This window comes from Impatiens glandulifera, chromosome 3 (genome assembly GCF_907164915.1).
Source record: "Impatiens glandulifera chromosome 3, dImpGla2.1, whole genome shotgun sequence".
NCBI lineage: Eukaryota > Viridiplantae > Streptophyta > Magnoliopsida > Ericales > Balsaminaceae > Impatiens > Impatiens glandulifera.
Window position 1 is genome coordinate 58,285,135 of NC_061864.1, and position 26,437 is coordinate 58,311,571.

Sequence of the window (26,437 nt, forward strand, 5' to 3'; positions counted from 1 at the left end):
ATGCCTTTATCATCTCGCTCATTCTACTTCAGAAATTCTTTTTATTACCATTCTCATTCACGTCCCGTTCAGTTTCGAATAATTCATGCGGGGCACATTTATATCATATGTTTTTTTTAAAAAATCTTTGATAAAATTATATAAATAAGTTTTTAAAATTATGTTATGACTTAAAAGATACTAAGTCGGGAATTTATTATCATTGACATTCATTGTGGAGTGTCGGAATACCATCTAAAATGTCGTTATTTGGATGGTGTGCTATACATGGGCATCCTTACTGATGTTCGACTTCATACTAGAGAGATTATTTCAATTAGCCGGTGTCATTTGTGTTTAAAGTGCGAGGAGAATGCGTCACATATTCTTCTTCATTGTTAATATATGAGACCTATTTGTGATTTATACTGATGTTCTTCAAAAGTTGTTTGGGTTATGCCAAAGACATTTGTGAGCTTTTTCTTCATTGTTAATACATGAGACCTATTTGTGATTTATTATGATGTTCTTCAAAAGTTGTTTGGGTTATGCCAAAGACATTTGTAAGCTTTTAGGAGGCTTGGACATATTTGTGTATTTGTGTAGCTCGTTGTATTTTGATAAGAAGTGGTTTCCTTTGTCAGTCATTATTTGGTGGATTGTTTAGATTGAGAGAAATTAAAGAGTATTAAACAACAAATTCAGTGAGATTGTTTCCAAGTTCTTTTATCACTACCTTGACGAAGATTCAGAATGGCAAACCAACTCTTTCAGCGGAGTGTATCGTTGATCTCTAGGACGATCTTCAAATGGGATAATGTGTGGATATTGACTGAAGAGTTAATATTTGGTGTCATTTATTGTGGATGTCTTTATTTCTCTTTGTTGTAATGATTGTTCAAGTTTATTTCTATTGTCTTGTTTGTGTTGATGCTCTATTTTTTTTATTAACTTTCTCGTTTAGCTCAAACGACTTTCTTTGAATGAAATGGAATTATTTTAAAAAAAGATAAATTATTTGGTCTATATAATATATATATATATATATATATATATATATATTATAGATACCCTAAAATTTGTATATCTTTATTTATTAAAATATAAATTATTGTTTGCTATAAAATTCAAAAATCTCGCTGGTTTTACAATGTAATTTACAACTCGTTTAATCGGTTTAGAAAATTTTAAAATATCGTTTTAGTTTAGTGGGTTTAGTTTAACAATCCGTTAAAATATTGATTCGGTCAAAGACACGTTTGACACGTTTGACGCGAGTTCTAATGGTTTTGCAATGTGAATCAGGTATAGAATAAGACTAAATGTTGAAGAGTTAGATTCACATGATTGAGTGTTGAACTTGGTGGAGCGTAAAGAGGTGAATCCTCCTTTGTGTGATATTTTGCGTTGGCAATATATTGATAATTTTGAGGTTGGTCATTGTTACTATATAATTGCGGAGAATGCTCCTTACAGTCTCATATGAGAGAAGATGTGGGACTTTAAATTCTCATCGAAGATCTCGTTCTTTGGATGGAGTGTCATGCATTGAGGGATTTTTACAGATGATAAGTGCATGAAAAAATTGTGTATTATGGCAAGTCGTTGTAGAATGTGTCATATAGAAGTGGAATCGGCGCATCACATGCTCTTAGATTATGATGGAGTGATTGCGATTTGGAGCTTATTAAGGGACATGACTAATATTCAGTTAGTTATGCCGGAATCCATCGTTAGTTGTTGAGAAGTGTGGATAGAGACGATGAGTTCAGTTGGTTTGAGTCGTTGAGCCCATATCCCGCTTATCTTCTGGTGGACCATTTGGCTTTAAAAAACTGTAAAACGTTTAGTGATCGTTATCGACTGCGTTTAACTCATAATTCTATTATTATGATAATCAAGGAAGTTTCATTGGGTAAATCAGTTTAAGCAGTTGAAGAACTCATTGATTTTCTTAAAGATCTCCGTGCTCGTTAAAATTTGTTGTTTATGTTTGATCATTTGTGAACTATTTTGTGCTTGATTTTTTTTAAAATGTTTTTCTTTTAATTTTTGTAATGTCTTTGTCGTTAAGCTTAAACAACTTTCATTTATATCATTTTGATTGAATCATTTAAAAAAAATATTGATTCGATTGGTTTGATCAATTTTATTCCTTTGTCATAAATTGTTAAATATTAACCTCAGACATAAAATTATTTAAAAAATATAGCAACATAATAATAATAATATATCATTTAATAGATAAAGGGTAAATATTTAATTTATTATTATTATTTATATTTTCCAAATATATATTATATGCAAATAATGATTAGAAAACTTAACTTGTGAGAACATTTTTAAATATTAACTCTAGAATTACAGTAAATTATATTTTAATTATGATACATCCATTTAGCGATTTGATTAGTGACCGTCTAAACTTAGTAGTTCTTCAAATTTTTGTCAGTCAATTCAGTTCGATTCGATTTATTACATGTAGGGATAAGCATTGGGTGGATTAATCCGAAATTCAATCCAATTCGAATCCTAAATACTAATTTGGATTGGATATTTCGGATTGGATTGAGATCGAATCTGATTGAGTTCGGATTGGATTGAAATCGGATTGGATTAGGATTATCCAAATTATCAAACTATCTAAATAAAAATATATTTTTTAATTTATTTTTTTTAAAATTAAATTTCATCTCAATTAATATATATTTTACTTAACATCACTTTGACAACGATATTTATTTTTATTTTTATTTTTTTTTTCAGATTCAAATTTAATAATAATAAAAAATTCGAATTTAAAAAAAAATAAAAATAAAAAATTGTTGACTAATTTCAAGTTGATATATATAAATATTGTTTAGTTAGAATTATCCAAACCATTTTCAATTCAATTCGTATCCGATCCGTATTAATTAGTAAAATGGTTTGAATTACGGATTGAATAAATTAAGTTTGGATTTAATACGAATCGAAAAAAACGGATTGGTTTTACCATTTCCTCACCCATAATTACATGTTCGAATTTGACCGTTTGATAGATTTCCTTACTCTTTATTTTTTATTATGTTGAATAATTAACTATTTCGCGCATGATAGGAGTTTTTGTGTTGATTAAACTATTAATAGTTTAAATTGAGGTATTTTTATTTTCTTTACTAAAGAACCAATATATCTTTTCGAAAAAGAACAATATATTATAATTGGCGTGTGTTTTTCTCACTTGTAAAAGCACTTGAAAGCATCATAGGAAGATGAGAAGAAATCAATGAAGTGAAGAAGACAACTTGAATACGACCTCTTGGGAAAGAGAGAAACAAGAGAAGTGAGACCATTCCCACTCAGCCTTAATTAAAGAAAACACACTCTCTTATATAGAATATTAAATAAATCATGAAAGTAGTCTCATTCGACATGTATCATTTTGTTTGAAATGGAATTTGATGAAATTTTGAATAACCAAATAATCTCGAGCATGCATTATTAGATAATGTGATTTTAAAAATAAAAAAATAGAATTTGTTTTATGAGAAAAATTAGCATGATTATTATAGTTATGAAATAATATTTTAATTAAGACGTTTTTATTTGATTAACCGAATAATCTTAGTCAATATTGGGTTATGTTGATGTATTTTGAAAATTTAGAGTTTGTTTTATGCGTGGGAAAACTAACCTGATTCTCGTAGATACAATTATCTATTTTAGTCGATACTTTTTTTTAAGTGAAAATCAAATTTAAAATATTTGATCTCTTTGATAAAACATATTTTCACTTAAATTATCTTAACATATTATTTAAAATTATTCTTCAATTTGTATTATTAAAATGATAAATATTACTAGTTATATAGTGGAAGTAAAAGTTATATGTGTTTGGTTGGATATATAAAAGAAGTATAAATTGTATACGATTTATAATTTTGTGTTTAGTTAGGTATAAAAAAAATTAATAAAAAGTATGAAATACTATTTTACCCCCTTATATTTATATAAATTATTTTAATATTTATTTTATTTAGCTTTTATTATTAATTATATTTAAATTAATAAAATATTATTTTAATTAGAAAAATAATATTTATTTATCAAATAAATATTTTAAAATTAATGATAATGCTATATGATTAAATATTTATTTTATTATTAATTTTTTATTTTCTTGAAAAATTTTTACCAATCAAATTTGATTATTGTAAATATAAAATATGGTCAATATTTTTCCCAAAATAAAATTTTCTCAGTCTAACCCATAATTGATAGATAATTAGTCATCCTATAAAACTTTTACAATTGTATGATGCCTATACACTTTTATGTACTTAAAATGCAACTTAGTGGATATTTTTTATTAAAATTTTCAAGGTAGAGTAATCTCACAAAATCAAACCAAAAGAAAAACTTTTGTTATTATATTTAACTTGTTTTTATGTGCCTCAACTATTTCAATTCATTATAAGAAAACACTACTCTTTTGCAATATTATATTTTTCTTCTTCATATATAACCAAGTTAATTACCACAACCTCACTCTTGTCACCCTTTAATGACTTCGGTCGGGGTTAAGCAAGTATTCCACTAGACCTCATTTCCTTAAGAATGTTCTTCGGAACTTCTTGAACTAATTCTTGTGCAACTTCTCCCCCATCTCCATTCCTCTCAATTTCATCTTCATCGAGCTCTCCATTTAGTTAAGAACCATATCCACAAATTTGCAAAAGAATTGAATTACCAAAATTCCGGTAGGAACTACACCAACACTTTGGATATTAACTTCACCAACAATAAAAGAGACATTTTCATGTCCATGCAATTCTTCGGAGACGATTTTTCTACAATTTCTAACAAATCTTCCAGTAATTTAAATATCATCGGATCAAAACACATCCACCATACCTCCCTATAGAGAGGAATCTCATCTGCTCCAATCAAGCTATGCAACATTAATATTGCATGGTTTCTAACTTGTTCTCTTTGGTCCAAACATACTTTCCTTACCCCTGCAACATCATCAACCACATCCCCTTATTCCTAAACTCTCTTAATCATCAGAAGCACCACAATATTTTGCTGATAGAAAACTGAGCCTCCCATCAGAACTAAAGATCTAATAAACCGATCTACATTACCGTGCAGTGATGGAGACGAGGGAAGTTATCATTCACCCACATAAGTAATATTTGACCTGAATTGTATTTGTTTTCACCAGTGGCATAACTTTCTGGGTTATCTATTTATATTATGCATTCCTACCTGAGTATCGAACTTCAATTCAACTTGCAATGTCTTGAGACGATCATCAGTTAGTTCTTCATTGTACGAAAGCAGCTGATGGCATATTTTCGGTAGCTCAAAAACAATCTTTTTCAACAAAAAAAAATAGGGCATTGAAGTTGACTGGACAATATTAGCTATGAGTTATGTTGAACTAAGGTCTTAATAATTTAGGATAATTAACCCGTACTTGATTTTGATATATATATATATATATATATATAATTAAATAAATATATACTTAAATATCAACATCTTAAGTGATGTAGTGGTAAGTACTCATGCTTGTCACGTCACCAGGTGTAAAATTAATAATTGAAATTTTATTATTTCAGGCACAGCACAAAGTCAAAGGAAATTGAGTAGATGACGTCTAAGCGTAAGTACATCCAACGGAAAAAGGACACGTGTCCATAAAGAAGATTTGTCAATTGGTGTACTTCAAGTATAAATAGCTACCCAAGGATAACGGATGAATTTTTTGTGAATAAAGCTGAAGCGCTCTCTCTCTCTTGGAATCACCAGATTTCTTCGAGCTTTATTTCTTGATTCAACTTACTCTCTCTAGCTATTTTATTCTTGTTAAACAACAAAACTTATCATCGGTATCAACAACAAAAATTAACCACTAGAGTTAATTTTATCTCAAACAAAGCATAAACCTACAGTTACTTTACTTGGGTATATCAAATGTCACATTGATTAATATAATGTATATTTATTAATCATTATATTATGAATTTTAATCACGTATGTAACTCCACATACTCATCAAGGAAAACAACCAAAAGTTATTTACGGCTAAAACATATATCCTATCTATCTTTTATTTCTTTCTTGGTATCAAAGTGTCTCTTGGACTACTCCTTTCTTTTTTCGATCATATGGCTGATTCAAACAAAAATTAGTTGTTTTTTAAATTTCTTCAATCGATCTCTGTTAAGCTTGATCAACACAACTTTGTAATATGGAAAAGTCAAGTTATATTGGTTCTTAAAGGCAAACGTCTTTTTCGATTTATTACTGAATCCCACCCAACCCCTGTGCAACGATTACTTCTGTACAAATAGTCTACTAGAAAATAATGAGAATGTTAACTCAAATATGTATTTATGTCATATTAGTCGCTTCAATCCAAATTTCATAGTAATACCTAAAAACTCGGGTATCACCTAGTGAATCTCAATCATACTTTATAAAAAAATTTAGATACTAATCACCATTGACAATACAAAAGCAAGTGATTCATCGATTGCACCTCTTTATTACACTTACAACAATGAATTATCATAATATAATTTTTTTCTTAATGGCACAAGAATTTCACGAGACACCCCTATAAATTCAAGAGTCTCACAACCACACATCCTCCAATTATATAGATCCTTTATAATCCACACATCTATCTTTTGAATTTTAGTCTCATTAAAACAATATATGTCACAATATAAGATCTAATAGTAAATTAATGACGCATTTTTTCACATCATCACTGATTCCATAAACGTTCCAAGTAATATTTTTTTCAATTATTGATGAAATCTAATCAGAATAATTATTTCGAGGCTTTGAGACACACTTCCCCTCTTGTATATAACCTTACGATAGATTATTTAGTTTTTCAGCTAACAACATTGGTAGTTGTTCGACAAAGAAGAGCTTGGGTAGAAAATATATGGAAGGGGTGGGATCTCGCACACAATGGGCCAAATTTTAGTAATTCAATGACCTCCCTCAGGGGGGATTTATTTTCATTCAACATCATATAATGTATCGAGAATTCTATTAAGATATTCTCATTGACATCATAATCTGGCTCAGAATCCATCGATTCCTCATCGAACTCCTCGTGAATGAAAACTAGCAATTCATGATTTTTAATTTCAGGATAAAGGGTTATAATAGGAGTGGTTTGGATTATATCTTTCAAACGTGACCAATATTCATTTTTTGTCTGATCATTCGTTTATTGTTTGGACAACAAATCCGAAATATGATGGGGATTGATGACTTCATCTTTTGATACTCCACCACCTATAACATTTTACACAATCTCGTGACTAGAGAAGATTCATATGAAGTTACATTTAGATTAAACTCGACAAAGTAAAACAAGGGGGGCCTTCTTGGTCCCAAGAAATCACATGCCTAGAACTCCCCTTTTTTGACATCTAGAGTGGCATTTCAACCCGAGGATTGTGAAGATATATACTTTATATCAGCCTCACGAAAACCTGTTGGCTTATTTAATCCCTCCTCAACTTGCACAACATCCCTCTTGCCCATATCAAATATTTCTAAATTTGTCATCTCAACAACTAGTCTTTTAACATTCGCAAAGCTAGTTATACAAATCTGATCAATGTAAAATGAGGTTATCATCAACTCTCTCATTTGTCTAAACAAAGTCGATGACTCCAATTTGAGCAAATTCAATGTGTTTGTTCACGATAAAGGAGACATTACAATAAGACATTCATGCCATATCATCACTTATACCCATGTGTTCCGTTATCAACACAAATGGATTTCAGGTAACAAATATGTGAATTAGAGTGATACATAATCATTCTAACATAATCGGTCTCCTATAATAATTGGGTATTCTCATTAAGCTCAATAAATCCCTTGAGATCATTACCAACCTGACTAAAAAATCACGATTCCACATATTCGTTGGCATTCCAAACAATCAAGTTCATGTACCATCCATATCTACGTGAGTTTATCAATTAGCATGATAAAGGCTGTTTTAAATCCATTCCATAAAACAACATATATTCTTCGAGAATTGAAGCCATACCAAAAGATGTTCTAATTAAGTCTGAGTCCAAGACACTCTTAGTTTTAAGACGATGTCTGAAGAATTCAACGTAAAAGCTTTAATTAGATCAAGTTTACCTCAATCACTCTTCTTTTCCCGTTCTCTTTTTCCGATATAGTTACAACTTTAGGGCTCACCTCCAACATTTAAAATTCAAAAGATCTTGGTCTTACATGAACCTCCATCGTCTAGTCTACCCAAATAGCCCGCCTCCCAATGCCTACCACTTTTGCAAAGGTTTGAGCTTCAACCACATGAGGTTATAGTTGCACCACTCCGGGTCAAGTTTGATGCTTAAGTCGTGTGCAAACTAGAGACATCTCCCTCCTTTGGTTGTGAAAACGAAGTATAATCGAGAATCGAACCCCTTTCTAGTGCCCTCCTCTACCACCAATGACATTCATAATACAACACATAACCTCTTCAGACCAGGGCGTGCGAGGCCCTCTTAGGGGTTCCAAGAAAGTTGATTGAAGATTGATGGCCATTGTGACCCTTCGACTCTCCCAACCTCTCACGTTGTTTTGCATCGCTTTGCCTCCCAAACTCACTTGAGGTTGTCCGTCCACCAAGTGGATTGCACAACCCCACATACTCACCAAAAATCAGCATTCCTCCAAAACAACAGACGCATTAGAGATATGCCTCCAATAATTATTTTGAGAGTGTGACTTTACACTTATCACTCATCCCGTCTCTGTGGCCAAATTTTCTAGTTTAAAAAAAAAACTTTCTTTAAATTCTAATTCTACTCAGAAACATCTATCTGGTTCCACGAAAAAAAGTTTAGAAAGAAAAACTAAGGATTCTAAACTTAAATAAAATCATAATTACAAAATCAAAATATTGCGTTCAATTATTTTAATAAATAATAAAAAAAATTCTATAAAAAATATAAATATAAATTAACTTTATTTATATAAAATCAAAATTATTTATAAATTTATAAATAATAAAATCTTAATCTCATAAATTAAAATCGTAATAATTTTACTAATTTAAGAATTTGCCTAAAATCAGAATCGTTAAACACATGTAAAATCGTAATATTTAAAAAAAAATGCAATCGTTATTTTATGTATTATATGAATTACCCTAAAAAATAATTTTCTAAATTAAAAACAAAATTATGTAAGAAAAAATTGACACACAATGGATATAAAATGTTTAAAGAGCACATATTTTTTCAAAAAATAAATAAATTTACATCAAATAAGCTCTCATTTTTTTTCTTTCTTTTTTTAAAAAGCTCTAATCATTCTAGGTTAGGTTTTGAGTTATTTAAATAACTTAAAAAAACAAAACATTATTTTATTTCTTTCTTTCAAATAACTCAACTCATTAATCAATATATTAAAATATTTTTTATTTTATTTATATATATATATATATCAATATAATTTAAATCTTATTATCTTTAAAATTATCATCCATTATTATTATTTTTATTTCTCAAGATTATTCAAATAGTCTATAAACCCTAAATTTTATTACTTTCAAACTTAAACAGTGAGTATATGTATGAATGAGGGTCTGGACATGACAAAGGAGTACAACTACAGACCCGTCTAATATATATTATTTTACAGGCTGGCCCAATTCAAGATATATATTTTTTAAACGATTTAGCCTTGTTGTTGTTGAATTCTACTTTTAAACAAAAGTATAATCAAGTTGTTATTTAGACTATTTAGGATAAAATGATCATATAATATTCTAACTATATAATATTTAAAAATATATATATCTTTTTTGGAATTAAAGGAGAAAATATTTACAAATATTATAGTGAATTACAGTTGATGCTTTAAGGTACTGTTGTCTCTTTAATTTGAACATTTAAGTTCTTCAAAAAGGTATTGTTGTCTCTTTATTTTAAATTAAGTCTTCTTAATCCGATGGTTCGTATTGATGCTAAAAAGCATAGGAATGGAGAAAATGAAAGCTAAGAATGAATCTCTATCCACCCCCACCACCCACACACACAAAAAAAAAAATGCATATCTTGATTTTTAGGTAACCATTCAAATTATTGTTTTGGTTGAAATCGTCGAACTTTAATTATGTTAGTTGTTCAATATGTATCATTTATATTATTATTATTATTATATTTCTGATATTCGTTTCGAAAAATCGATAGATTCGAACAGGAAATTAATCTCCTTTTCGAGAATCTACAAGTTTGATAATATGTTGTTTAGTGATGTGTTTGTGTTTTGTTTTTATTCCTATGTTAAGTGACATTTTATTTTTTCTTATGTCAGGATTTAATTAAAGAACTATTATCATTTTCATTATAATTTAACCATTCTAAAAAATATTATTACTATTTATCGAATATCGATCATTATCTTCTCTTACATCTCTAAATTGTTGCTCTTTCAACACCTTACCAATTTAATTTCGTGGTGGCTAATATGATTCTCATAGGTTTTTTTGTTTCGGTAATTACTCAAAAGTTAAAGTAGATTTATTATATTAAAAACATTTATATTTACTTTTTAAATGAAGGTCAATGGTTAAATCCCTGCTTTTCACGTTATACCCTTTAAAAAAAGAAAACCAAGTATAATTATGCTTTAAGATATGACTTTTTACCCTTCCATCAAAATTAATTATTTAAAAGGAGCACATAGACAGACATTTCTTTTTATTTTTTTAAATATGGCATGACACCATACCCATTGTCTTCTGGTCATTTATGTCAACTTTTTCCAATAGACAACTATAGTAGGATACATAGACAAACATATTATGTGACAAAAATCGAGACTTGATTTGAAAACTGACACAAATAATACTATTTATCAAAAGTTCCTTAATGCTTTAAAAGTTGGTTGTGAGGCTATGTGGAAAAAAGAAATTGAATACATAATATGTATAAAATTAGTGTAATAAATAACCATGGAGGTGAAGTATGTAAGATTCTCTTTGTAAAGAAGGCCTTTTTCGGATTTGGGTTTGTAAAAAAATAATGATGGTAGATGATTTTGAGGAAGTGGATTATTTTTGGTAAAAAGATTTAAAGATTATTGATATATATATAAATAAAATAAAAAATAATAATTTAAAATAAAGGGTATTTTAGTATTTTAGTTAATAAATGGAGTGATATGATTGTTGAGAAATTATTAATTAAAAAATTAATTTTGTATGGGTTTTAAAAAAACCCAAAGAGAACAACGTCTAAGTTTTCTTGACCCTCTCGACCTTTTCAATCAGCTTGATTCAATCATTGACAAACTTTGTAGAAAAAAGAGAGTAAGAAATGACTAGATATCTAATAACAAGTTTATGTCGATCGTCGTCATCAGGGTAAGACTCGCTCATAATTAACTGAAATGTTCTTTTTAACTTTCTCCTAACATCCTTCGTTCAGATTTCAGAACCATCCTAGTCTCAATTCCTAAAGTCATCTCTTATCTTGGATTTCCTTCCTCTTTTTTTCAAATCCTCCGCTAGAATCTTCTCTATCGGTGTACTAACTTATATATGGTGATCAAAGTCGTCCACCACATTCGTGTCTTCTTGTTTGGAACTTAACTTGGCACCATGAATCTTAGTCTCATCTAAAGACACCCTTTCAATTACATCAATGATGTCCATCATTATGGCAGTACGATAATCGACTATCAAAAAGTTCTTTGTGTCTCCATGCACCCTATCTCTAAAGGTGGTGGCAGTGGCGTAATACTCATAGGCCGAGGACTCTAGAAAGTTTTGTTTCCCTCGCGATAATTGTTTTCATCATTAATATATGGTTTTACTTTTTTTTCTTTCAATTCTTCAATCCAATGACGGATCTATGTTATATAGCTCAGAGGAGCTTTGTAGACCCTCATTTTTTTCATCCTCAATTTCATAGTTTATATTTATAAAATGAGCAATTATTTTTTAAGCAACTAAAATTCGAAAGATAATTGATTTCGAATTTTTAATAAGTTAAGGTGATAATTTGTCTAAGTTAAAATATTTGAGACTATTATTATATTTAAGGTATTTAAGGGTTTTTTAATGAATTAAAATCACCTTTAATGTTGAATAAAATTTAAAAAATTAGATGGCGACACTGTAGTCGTAAGATTGCTAAAATCGAAATAGGTCTATGATTGACTTTCCATTAAATATCACCATCTCTCCCAAATTTGATAGGATGTTAAGTTATCGAGTCATTTATAAAATATAACTTTTTACTTTAATTTTTTTTATCATGTAAATTGATTCCTCTCACAAAAATATCTTTCTAAAAAAGCAAATTCCATTAAACTTGAAAATTAAAATCACGCATAGTTTTCAGTGCACCCAAAAAAATACGATAAAAAAGTGACATGACCCTTTAATATTTTAGTTTTTTTAAATTTAATTTACTATTTACTTGTCTCTAAAAGAAATGGAAAAATTCAATCGTTTTATTGATAATTTTCCTTTTAAGTTCATCCAATTTTTTTTTTCAAATTCACCAATTTCTAATTTCTTGATCCATCATTTCTCTGATCAATATTGAGGAGTCTTGAACATGAATCAACATATCAATCACTCAAAGTGTTTACATCTTGGGAAGGGAAAACCATCTCTTCACCCTATCATTGCGCTATTCCATAATGATAGTTTATTCCTAATTAGGTAATTAGGAATGCAAATGAGACAAACTGTTCACGAGCTACTCGGTTAAAACTCAACTTGAGTTTGACATTGATCGAGTTCGAGTCGATCTCGAGCTAGTTCGTTTAATATTCGCGTCGAGTTCGAGCTCATATAATACTTGTTCGATAGCTTATCAAACTTTTTCGAGTCTAATAATATATAATATAATATAATATATTTATTTATTTTAATATTAAAATTTAAAATAAATATTTTTTATTCACTCCTTCAAGTTCACTTAAGATCATTCGATTTTTCAAAATTTTTAGCTTAGATTTTGATTCTAAATTATTAGATGTGTTACAGTGTCAGACAGGTTCTAGCTAATCTAGATTGGCCTGATTGATTTAAAGTTTTGATAAGTGACATGTATAAAAAAAATTAAGGTGTCAAACTTGCTGCAATGTACACTTTCTTCAGTTAAGTTGATTGTCATTACTATGGTCAGATGATCAAATTGAATTGATGAAATCGTGTTTGAATTGCAACGTTCAAGTATTTTTTTTTTAATTGATGGCTCTAGTTCAATGATTGTGATAAATTTGCTTACATGCTTAACTTCAATGAAGTTGATTATTTGATTTGCACGATAAATTGAATCAATTATGCTTTGATGATTCGACTTACTGAAGTTGTTTACCTTTATATCAATTGAATAGTCTTGACTGGTGTTATTGATTATCATTGCTCTTAATGCTTTATTTTACTTATGGTAATTACCCTTTGAGTCTTGTTAGATGTAGGGGTGAGCATTGGGTGGATTAATCCGAAATTCAATTCGAATCCTAAATACTAATTCGGATTGGATATTTCGGATTAGATTGAGATCGGATCGGATTGAGTTCGGATTGAATTAAATCGGATTGGATTATGATTATCCAAACTATCTAAATAAAAATATATTTTTTTTTTATTTTTTTAAAATTAAATTTCATCTCAATATAATATATATTTTACTTATCATCACTTTGAGATAGATATTTTTATTTTTTTCAGATTCAAATTTAATAATAATAAAAAATTCGAATTTAAAAAAAATTGCTGACTAATTTCAAGTTGATATATATAAATATTTTTTAATTTGGATTATCCAAACCATTTTCAATCCAATCCGTATCTGATCCGTATTAATTAGTAAAATGGTTTGAATTACGGATTGGATAAATTAAGTTTTGATTTAATACAGATAGGAGAAAACGGATTGATTTTACCCATTTTCACCCCTAATTACATGAACTATGTTTATGTTTAAAATGATTGAACAATGCATTTAGAACTTCATGCTAGGTCATTTAAGATGAACCTCTATGTGTAAAATTTTCCTACAAAACTCAGGAGAACCTCATCATGCAAGAAAGAAAGCCTGAGGACCAACATGATGCAAGGAAGCTTGAGGATCATCATCGTATGAGAAACATGAAGCCTGAAGAAGACCTTCATTCAATAATCACCCATTTTTACATTTATTTCATTTTATGTTTTTAAATTTTTTAATTAATTCTAAAAATCCTAAAATCAAATATATAAACACCAAAAATATTATTTGTAACAAAAAAAATCGAATAAGGGTCTGTTTGGATTTTATTTTCTTTTTAATCCAGCATTTTTTTTATATGTACCATTACTCGAGCTTCGATACTCGCATACAAATAGTTGTAATTTTGTTTTATTTCAGGCTTAAAACTTATGACAATAACGTAGACGTGTGCTTTAGGAACATATTGACACAAAACTAGACACATGTTTATGTTAGAATTACATTTAGATGCATGGCCTATGATTGGATAAATATATAAGGTATAGAATAATATTCTTTAAAATAGTAAAAAGTGATAGAGATTTATTCAACACATAACTCAATATACTAGTTAGCTATATATACAATATTGTCTAATTAGAAAATGCTAATAAATATATTATAACAAATATATCTATGAAATATATTATAATGTATTATATTATATTAATAATATAATATATTCTAACACACACCCTGAAGCGGGAGGTCCTCGAACACTAAGGTTATCCCAAAAATCTTCAAATAATACAAATAGAAGACCTCTCGTAAAAATGTCGGAAATTTGATAATGTGATGGGACATGTAACACTCCAACTTGTCCTCGAGCCGCATTTTTGTGAACACAATGAATATACATCTCATCATGTTTAGTGCGTGGATGTTTAATCGGGTATCTAGAAAGATACACCACACTAACATTATCCCAATAAACTAAAGTTGCATTCTTGATTAGGTAGTGAAGTTTCATTAGGAGGTTCATTAACCAATGGGATTTAAAATCACATTGGCCACCCCTCTATACTCAGTCTCTACACTAGAACGGGATAAGGTTTCCTAGTGTTTAGGAAACCAAGAGATTAAATTATTCCCAAAAAATACATAAAAACCCGAAATGGACCGTCTAGTATTAGGACATCCACCCCAATCAACATTGGTATATTAAACTAGAGTGAAGATATATGATGGATAAAGGTGGAGATCATAGTCAAGAGTATCATGAATGTAGCGCACTATGCGCTTCAATGCATGCATGTGTGCATCTTTTGGGTCATGCATGAATAAACACACTTGTTGCACAACATAAGTGTTGTCTGGTCTCAAGAAAGTAAGATATTGAAGTGCCCTATAAGGCTCCTATAGAGAGAAGAATCTATAAATAGAGTGATAGATGTAGCATCAAGCTTTAGTTTAGTATCAACAGGAGTTAATGCTAGTTTACAGAAAGACATGCCAGCCCGATCAACAATCTATACTACGTACTTCTTTTATGACAAAAATAAACCATCTGCGTGATAGGTAACGACGATACCCAAAAAATAGTTTAGTCTGCCCAAGTCATTCATAACAAATTCTAAGCTAAGAAGGGTAATACTAACTTTATGAATTTCATCTAAAGACACAATCAATTTGATATCATTCACGTACAATAGAATATAAGCCATAGATGTACATTTTTAATAAACAAAAAGAAAATGATCTGAAATATTGTGGGAGAACTCAATAATATGAATATAATCAGCAAATCACTTGTACAATGCCCATGGAGCCTGTTTAAATCCATAAAAAGATTTCTTTAACAGACAAACATGATTCGATTTAGTCGGATTCTGAAACCCCATAAGTTGATGCATGTATAAAGTCTCCTTAAGCTTACCATGTAAGATTACATTCTTGACATCAAGCTTATAAGTGAGTCAAACTTTAGATAAAGCAAGACTATGAATAATGTGAATAATAGTTGGCTTAACAACTGGGCTAAAAGTGTCACCACAATCCATTCCAATTTGCTGAATTTTTTCATCACCTACCAAACAGGCTTTATGCCACTCAAAAAGATCCAACAAAATTTCCTTTATGAGAAAAAATCTAAATTTATCGTATGACATGGACGGGGCACAAACTCTCACATTTTATTTCTAATCAGAGCATCATATTCATCATTCATGGCCTTTTTTTCAATTTGAGTCACGAAGGGCCAACACAGGTTTACATGGGAAAGGAGATTTAGAAACTGTGGACATAAGGTTAAAGGTCCTTTTAGGTTTAAAATCTCTTTTTTTTTCGTGTAACATTCCATGGAGGTGGATTTGAAAAGCTCGATGGAGGAAAATTTGGGTTTGGAGGAAGAATTGTAGAAACACAAGTTTTGCTCGGGCTAGACAAAACTGTTGATGGATGTTGGCCGAGTACTATCACGGAACAGTAGGCTACTGCTACTACAACTTATATTGGGGGGAGTGGACTCTGATGCAGACGAGTTTGGAGAAATAATTGACCAAATAGGGTGATGTAAAATTATTAAAAAATTAAATGTATAAGTTTGAGGAAAAAAATTAAATGTATAAGTTTGAGGAGGGTGTAATTTAGCAAATGGGAATGTGGTCTCATTGAACATTACATGACGGCTTATAATGATTTTTCGAGAATATAAATTATATCATTTGTAACTACGGTGATTTGATGGATATCCTAAAAATACACAAAGAGTATAGTAGGGTTGAAATTTATTAATGGTGATAGAAGGGAAGAGAGGATCAGGGACAAATCTAGCTATGTAAGAGTTTGGGTGGGATGAAGTCCACCCCAAAATAAAATTATAATATTTTTTTACGGTTCAAATTTGACTATACCTGCTAATTTCTTTAAAAAATCAATATATTTCACTGTTTGTTTATTTAATTATTAAAAAATGGTAAAACTTACATTTATTCACTCGTTTTATTCAGAATTTTCTCCTTATTTTTTTAAGCACACCTCAATTTTTTTTTAAGTCTACCCTAACTCTAAATTTTGAGTCCATCCAAAAACTTAAAAATGAGAATATGATGGATATTTTTAGAGAAAATGGAGGATGAAGAGACTATATTTGCGTGATCATAACCACGAATTGGAATTGATTGACCATTACACAATTATACCACATTTACTTCTCACGTGGATGTCATATGAAATGCGACACTTATGTCCATGTTCTAGTTTGCATCCAGATAAGTAATATTAAGAGTGTGCATGACAGTTTCGATATCTGTTGGATTATATGTAGTAGTTGAATAAGCTTGTTGTTGAGGTCGTGGGCTGAGGCCATGTTGTTCTTGCTGGGGGGAGGTCCCACGAGTTGGATGGGTAAAGGCATGGTTAGACGACCCACTATATCCACTAAGGAAGAGCCCACTATTGTCCCACAGATTGAGCAACTATTGAGAATTCGGACGTTGTTGTTGGTCACTGTTGCGGTTGTCGTCGCTTCTACCACCACTACTTGAACCATTCTTGCTACGGTCACGGCCTAGCGATGTCGCCCATAATAGCTACGGGACATTCTCCATCTGAAGAGTGATGGGAATAAGGCTCTTGAGGTTGGATACATCAATGGTAAGATGAAAAAGGATTTGGAGGTAGTCATGAATGTTATAAAAAAGAAAAGAAAATGACCCAAAAGAGGGAGAAGATGCGAAAAAGCAACGACAAATCCTGAAATATTTTTTACCATGGGCTGAAAAAATTATAGGTATTATACTAATACGGGTAATAAGCGAACATATTAATCAGATAGTTTTAAGAATATCCTTACTAAAATAAAATAAATATACGAAACTTAATCAAATACAAAAATACTCTATTTAAAAAAAATTATGATAAGAAAACATTAAAATTTAAATTAATTAAGTTTTAAATAATAAAAAAACTAACTATATAAATAAAAAAATATAAAAATCTAATTTAATAAATTTTCAACATAGTTTTGTGAGAATATAAGAAAAAAATATAAATATAAATACAAATAAAAATGTAAACACATATTATTTTATTATCAAAAGAATAGAAATTCGAGATTACAGTTATAAAATATTAATGTATATAAAAATAATATATTAAATTATTTATTTAAATACGGAAGCAAATCAATATAACCGATTTAACTTATTTATTAATATTAATTTATATTTTTTATAAAATTTTTAAAATAATTTAAAATTAAAAATTTTAAAAGACTATTATTATTTTAATCTTTATATTTTACCCTTATAAGTAATTTGTATTATTAATTATATTGAAATTAATAAAAAAATAATGTATAATTTTTATATAAATATAGTTTTAAAATAATGTATTATAATAAATATGGTATATTAAAAAATAGTGTTGGTATAAAATAAAATATTAATAATAATTATTTTAATAAAATTATATTTAAAATTAGAATAATATGATTATGAATTAATCACAAATAAATTATATAAATATAAATTAAATTATTTTTTATTTATATTTTAAAATATAATAAATAAATTAAAATAGAATTAATTTTAATTAAAAAAAGGTGAGATCCAACTGAACAAAGAGCTACATTTTGAAGATATATATAGAGAATATTCTAAAAATTTTACACTGGGATACAGCCTACCATTGCCCGCAACATAGCTCCGGCCTTGTGCAAAAGAGAAAAAAAAAGGTGAAGAATTTCTTTGTGTGATGTATGCATTTGTGTTTTGGAATTTATACTAGTAAGATATGAATTATATTATCGAATTTTATTCGTAATATTTATATTTGTTGATATACATGAAAATATATTAGTTGTCAATAGATCAAACCAACTAAACCAGTTTTTTAACCGTTTAAAGTGACGATTCAAGTGTGAATTTTGATCAATAAACTAGCCAAATAGAATTATTTACCTCTTTAAAAATAATAGAGTGAATAAATGTATTTATGTTCGTGAAATAATAGTATATTTGTAAGAGTAGAAATATGTATGTGAAGAGAAAATGTTTTAAAATCATGTTATTATTATATTATAATAGTAATGAATATTTTCTCCATTATGTATTATTTTGTTTTAATTTTTTTAATTTATTAATATTTTTTTCAAAAATAATATAACTACTTTTTTTCTATAAACAATAATATTAGTTATTATTATTTAACTATAATAACAAAAAAAATTATAAAAAAAGTACAACTACACTAATATTATAAATTAATATAATAAATATTTCATTAATTATTTTTTATTTTATTTTATATTTATATATAATATTATTAATATTTATTATATTTTATAAATTGACTTTTATACTTATTTATAATAATTAATAATTTTAATTATTTTTTAAGTTTAGTTTTATTTTACTTAAACACTCTCATTTTTATAATAAATAAATTATTTAAAATGGAAAAATATACAAAAGATTGTTACTAGAGTTTAAATTCATCTTTTATTTTATATAAATAAATATTTCTTTAGTGTATATTTTTTATTATACTACTTTCTATTTTAATTTAGAAATAAATATCCTTTTATTTTATATGAAAATATATATAATTTAATTTTAAGTTTTACACAAGCTCAATTTTAAGTTGGATTATAATTTATAACAATATTTAATTTGAATGACATACAATTTATATTGTTATCAGAGTGACCAAATTTTTATGTTTTTTAGAAAAAGAAAAAAAAATGTATCTAGTTAAATTCATTATATATTTCACTTTTCATTTGAGTGTGAATGAATATGTAACATGTTTAGTTAATATATAAATTAACCTGGGTTTAAATTTTATAAAATATATTAAAATACATAAAATTATAAATGTAATTCTTTTTTTAAAAAATGGTCCATTTATTAAAAATGTTAAGAATCGCTTAAAAATATCTAAAAAGTGTGACATAAAAAAATACAACCACGTTTTTTATACGATTAAACCTTCTTAAAGTAATATCCGATAAACTAATAACCTCATTTAAGTAGTAAATTTTGTTGTTCCAATTTGGGCCAATATTGTAAGGAAATATTCTCGCTAAATTTATAAGATAATAAAAAATTAGAAAATCTTTAAGACTCAAGTAATATGTAAATTATAATAATTATATAATTATATATATATATATATATATATATATATATATATATATATATTGTTATTATTGTATATGAGTTACAAAATTCAATTCTTTTTAAAATATGAATTTATAGTAGTTTGTTTCTATTTTCCATTAACGTCAAAATTAATTTCATCATTGACTCTAAGTAAAATATAAATAACTCCTTATACAATTGTAAAATGTGGTTCATTAACCTCTTTACTTCAACACTGCAATTGTGGTTGTTTACACATCAATATTCCAAGCAATACTAATAGCATTGTGAACTTTAAATGCTCGAATAATTTTAGCATCATATGGTTGAATCTTAAATGTTGTGTTATAAGGTAGAAAGAAAAGTTTTGTATTTCTCAAGCCTTCAACTATTTTTGGATGGTAAGGCAATTGTCAACAATCAAAAGTACCTTCTGTTGTTCATTTTGCTATTAACCATGTAACAAATTCTTGAAAAAGCAAGCCAGTCATCCAAACTTATTGTTAAATTCGATACACAGAATTAAGATGGTTTATATTCACAGTTTTAAAGCACCTAGGAGTACTTACCAATGATCCAAAGTGAAACTTTGTCAAAACAATCAACATTGCAACACACAACTATAGTGTTTCTCTCTTTATTTTTTTGTATGGTCTTTTAGTTGTTTCGTAACTAGTGAACGATAACTTCAAGTCGATAGAATAACCCTGTTTCATCCATGTTATAAATACTTTTAAACTGAAATTGATCCAATTTTGATCGTATGCCCGACAATGCATTTTTAATGTTCTTCATCATCACTGAACCACTTTCACCAAGACGTCGATAAAATTTGATTCCATATCTTACCTTAAAACGTATACATAAATATTGTATAAAACTTCAGTAAAGTAATAAAATATATTATTTTATCGATAAAGTAATAAATTCAATAAAATAATATTTTTCACGGTATAATTGTATTAAAAATATGTGTTAACTAATTTTTTTATATTTTATTTAAAATATTATTAAAGATTCTCAATAATTTGATATCTAAGTGAGACAATATCACAACAGTTAATTTTTTTTATCATCATATTATTTACCTCCATTATCCTTCTTCCTACCTATGATAATTTGAATTTGTTGCGCGGTTTCTAATTCAAATTATCCAATTTAGATTATTTTTCTCTAGTTTGATCGGAGATAGAGAATGAATTATTTTTATGCTTAGGTCCTTAATAATTACAATTAAATATATAAATATGTTAATATATTAATAAATTATTTATATTTTATAATAATTTTAAATTTATTTTTTTATTAATATCAATTTTTAATATACTATACTATATATTATATAAAAATACAATTTTATATTATTTCATTGTTATTTTTTTTACGAAATCTCTTATACCGAATAAAAATGGAATGGTATTAAAAACAAACAAAATTATTTTTACTTTTATTTTAAAATAATATTATAACCAAATTGTTTTTTTTTTTATATAAAATGTTAGCATATGAAAATCTAACGTCTTTACACGTTTTAAGTGAAATAGAATTCTTAATTTTTGATCTTAGACCCAGACTTTCTTTATACTTGACCCCAGTAGATTAAATATAATAAAAAAATTACTACATATGTAAATAAAACTAATAATGTAACTTTACTCATTTCTATACAAAGTAATAAATATATTAATTTTAAGTTTGCTTGATTTATTTTGTCATAAATACTAATAATATTTTCTAATATATAATATTTGTGATATAAGAATCTACCTCCCCCATTTAATTTGTCCTATTGTTATCAAATATGAAGTAAGATAACAACTTAAATATTATTAAATCATCAACCCATTTTTTCAAACATAGGAGGAATGGGCAAAAAATTAGCATCAATGGCAGTTTTCTTTCTTCTTCTTCTTACTTCCATCTTCTTCATACCCATTAATTGCGGTGTTTCGCCATTATTACAATTTGTTTATATTTGCTGTTTCAATGTCTTTTATGTTCTTTCACCGCATGGCCCCATCTCTGTTTTCTTACCTCTGTCTCGTACCAATCGCCACCAATTCTTTTTAATTTTCATCTTTCTCTCTCTTAAATCGATGAAGCAAAGCCCTAAATGACAATTTCATCCACAAAATTTGCCCTATTAGTAGACACTACTATACTTTAATGGCAGCTAATGTCCCTCAAATCAAAATCCAAACCCAACCCACTAAGCCAAAACCTCGCCGTTTCCGCGAAACCACCATTTCCTCTTCCGCGACCGCAGTAACCGACGACTCTGTTTCCACTGATTCTCATTTGAATCGGGAACCGAGAAAACTCGATTCTCCCACCGTAGTTTCCCCAGATAACTCCTGGTGTTGCCCAGTTTCCAAAACCAAAGAAATGGACTCTAGTTCCCACTTTCCTCCCACCGCTTACGGTGGTGGAGACTCATCCGTATCCGCATTTCCTTCCTCGTTTACCAAATTCAACTCGGCTCTAACCGCCGGACTACTGAATCCAATGTCACCACCTCCGTCGGTCGATAAAACCCGATCAAGCCCAACCCTATTCGAAATGATGGCAAATGAACCTGATTGTCTTTCTAGATCTCAGATCCCTGCCACCGCCGCAGCCATAAATACCCAAAGAACACAAATTTCTGCTCAAGACAAACATGCCCTTATGCAACAACGTTTGTCGGAACTTCTCTATTGTCGGAGCCCGGGTAATCTGTTCAATGACGAGGCCTCGAGTGATACGAGGCTAACATTGAGGTTGAAAGATGGTCTGATTATCTCGATGAATGTCCATAGACAGATCTTAGTTGCTCATAGCCGGTTTTTCGCAGTCAAGCTATCGGAACGTTGGTCAAGACAACAACCTAGAAGTCCGAATCCTTATGTTGTTGAGATTTCCGATTGCGATGATGTCGAGGTCTACATTGAAACTCTCAGATTGATGTATTGTAAAGATTTAAGGAAGAAACTCATGAGGGAAGACGTTTCCAAAGTCCTCGGTATCCTCAAGGTAACAATTCTTCCATATCTAAGTCTAAAGGGTTAGTTTGATTTAGCTTATTAGTTTAGGGTTTCATTAACTTATTTGTATAGACTTAATTGTTTAAGCTTATTTAAGAGTTTTTCTTTTCTAACTTAATTGTTGAGCTTATTCATCTAAATTAAATTAATGTAGCACTTTATTCATAGGCATTGCATATCTTATTAGTTGAAAATAAGCTAAATCAAACATGCACTAAGGATTAGTTTGATTCATCTTATTTATTACATCTTACTCCCTTATCAATGTAGTGTTTTTGATAGGTTAGTGATTTTAGGGAATAAACTTAACAATGAACTGAATCATACACACTATCTATGGAGATATAAATAAGCTCTAAGCTTTTAAACGCATCAGAATAAGCTGAATCAAACTGACCCTTAGAAAAAATTTCAGCATATTCATCAAAAGATGATTCCTGTTTGTGTTTTTGTTTGTGTTTGTGGAACATTTGATAGCCTAGAGTTTGTTTATCCACATTAATTGCTTTGAAGATAAACTTTATCAAATAAACTCTACTTTATTAAACTAGTCACCTAAACCGAATAAGCTGAATCAAACTGACCCTTTGAATTTTTTCAGCTTATTCATCCTAACATGATTCCTGTTTGATTAAGCTAATTAATAATTTAATACACTTAATCGCTCAACTATTTATAGTTTGATTCAGCTTATTCTTCGCGGTTATAAGCTACTACAATAAGTTGAATCAAATGTGCCAAAGTAAATTTTGGAATATATTGAAAAAAATCTCTAAAAAGTAGATTCATACAAATAAGTTAATATGCAATAAACTAAATCCCTTTGAGTTTTGTTTGTTTTTCGATCAATCCCGTTTGATTTGGTTAATTCGCAATAGTTTATTTGTCCACGCTACTGCAACAATGTATACGTCTAATCAAACAAGCACCAGAATATGTAAGGAACTGTTAATTTTTTTTATTTTTTTCCCTTAATTTAGGTTTCAGCTGCAATTGGATTTGATGCTGGAGTATTATCATGCTTGGAATACTTAGAAGCAGCTCCATGGGCTGAAGATGAAGAAGAAAAGGTTGCTTCTTTATTATCAGAACTAAGACTAGAAGGAGTTGGAGCCATTGAAGTTCTAAAGAGAGTTTCAGTCGATGTTGGTAACAATGCAGACGAAGATGGTGGAAGCGACAACGAAGGAGTTCTTCTCAAGCTTCTACACGTAGTTCTTGATGGCAAAGACGAGAAAGCCAGGAGAGAAATGAAAGGACTCGTATCCAAAATGCTAAGAGAAAATTCATCTCAAAATGATCTGAAAAAGGAATCTCTATACTCAGCCATCGAAGGTTGCCTTCAATCGCTTAGGAAACACGTTTCGAGAACCTCAGAAGTCGCGAAAATCGCGCGACAGGCCGATAATTTACACTGGATATTGGAAATCTTGATTGATCGACAGATGGCAGATGATTTCCTAAAGATTTGGATTTCGCAATCTGAAATAGCGGAGTTCCATACGAATGTAGCTCCGATTCATAGATTCGAAATCAGCAGGGTAACTGCCCGTTTGTTCGTTGGAATCGGGAAAGGACAATTGTTGGCTTCGAAGGACGATAGGTGTAAACTATTAAGGATTTGGTTGGTTCCCTTTTACGAAGATTTTGGATGGATGAGGAGAGCTTCGAAAGGTCTCGACCGACATTTGATCGAGGATGGTTTGAGTAATACTATATTGACTTTACCTTTAGCTTGGCAGCAGGAATTCTTTATGTCTTGGTTCGATCGATTTTTGAATGCAGCCGATGATTGCCCTAATATACAAAGAGGGTTCGAGGTTTGGTGGAGGAGGGCTTTTTGGAGACGAAATGGTGAACCTGATCAACAAAGGCCTCAGCAGATGAGGATCTTGACCCCGAGTCTCGAAAAATGCTAAAATCATCGTCTTTTCTTTTGAATATAATTGCTTTTTTTCTTCGTTTTTGAACGGGGAGATATTATTTGGGCGGGAATTTGGGAATTGTTAGGTTCAATCTAGAAGATGGACAGACTTTGTAGTTTGAATAGTTTCATTTGATCTTGATTCATGTTTTTATCTTCATTGATCTTCAATTGCAATTTACGTAATTTATATTATTACTTGTTTTTGTATGTCATACAATACTAAGGGATGTCATTTACTCTATTGGGACTGCCACGGTCCATAGAAAAAAAACTTAAATATTTTTCTTTAAGCAAAATGAGTGAAAAATATAAATTTAATAATATTTATTGAAATGTTAACTAATATTTATTTTGATCCAAAGAGTAAAGAATTTGAAAATGGACTAATGGATATGATGACGCGCGGGCATCTATTCACATGCAATAATATTTGGCTTTATACTTTAAAAAAAAAAATAGATCTGTTTGTTTTTGCTTATAATAGAAGCATAATAGTTGTAAAAGCATTACTTTTTGTTAATATTCAATTATTTATTTATTAATAATTGATTAGAAGTATGAACACTTGTTCTTGTATTGTGGTTAACGATTTGACAGTGATGAGAATATAATATAATTGTACTTTTATCAAAACTTATGATTAAAGTAAACTTAATATTTATTTAAAATATTTAAATTAAAAAATAAATATATGAATTTATTAATTTTATTAATATATAGTTTTAAAATTTAATTAAACTAAAAAACATAATTAAATTAGTAAATAAAAAATTAAATAATTTAATTCTTATATTAGTTTGTTGTATGTACTGTTTTTTTATTCTTTATTTTTTAATGTAAAAAATTAATATAATTTATAATAATGACTTTCACTTTAATTTATTTTATTTATTTTATTGTCAAATTTATATACATTATTTTAAAAAATTATAAATATATTTATTAATTATTTTTCACAATCATAGAACAAAAAATAATAATATTGTTAATCTTCCTGTTAATAATTTTAAATTGGTAAAATCTATACATTTTAAATTTGATTTATTTTTAATAATTTATTATATTTAGTTAGTTAGAGTATGTATTATTTAATAATATTATAATTAATTATTTATATAAATAATGTATTTATATATTTTAAATAATAATACAAATTAAGTAAAAAAAATATTAACACAAATAAATAAATCTCATTTAGACTACATATACTTGTATTATATGATTTATTTAAGTATAATAACTATGAAAATTTTTAGATAGAACATACATATTATTAAAAATTGACTTATCTAATTTTTTACTCTTTTTAAATGTATTTTTTTAAATAGAAAAAGAAAAAAAATTATATTTTTGAATTTATGTTTTATTATTATTATTATTATAATT

The 26,437-nt window shown here is 28.4% G+C and overlaps 1 protein-coding gene across 1 annotated transcript; it reads left to right on the top strand.

The window, feature by feature from the left end:
- Positions 1–22,125: 22,125 nt before the first annotated feature.
- On the top strand, positions 22,126–25,212 carry LOC124932291 (BTB/POZ domain-containing protein At1g63850). Its single transcript, XM_047472908.1, has 2 exons — positions 22,126–23,113; positions 24,105–25,212. The coding sequence occupies exons 1-2, from the start codon at positions 22,268–22,270 to the stop codon at positions 25,041–25,043; spliced, it is 1,785 nt and encodes a 594-aa protein (XP_047328864.1). The 5' UTR covers positions 22,126–22,267; the 3' UTR covers positions 25,044–25,212.
- The last annotated feature ends 1,225 nt before the right edge of the window (positions 25,213–26,437 follow it).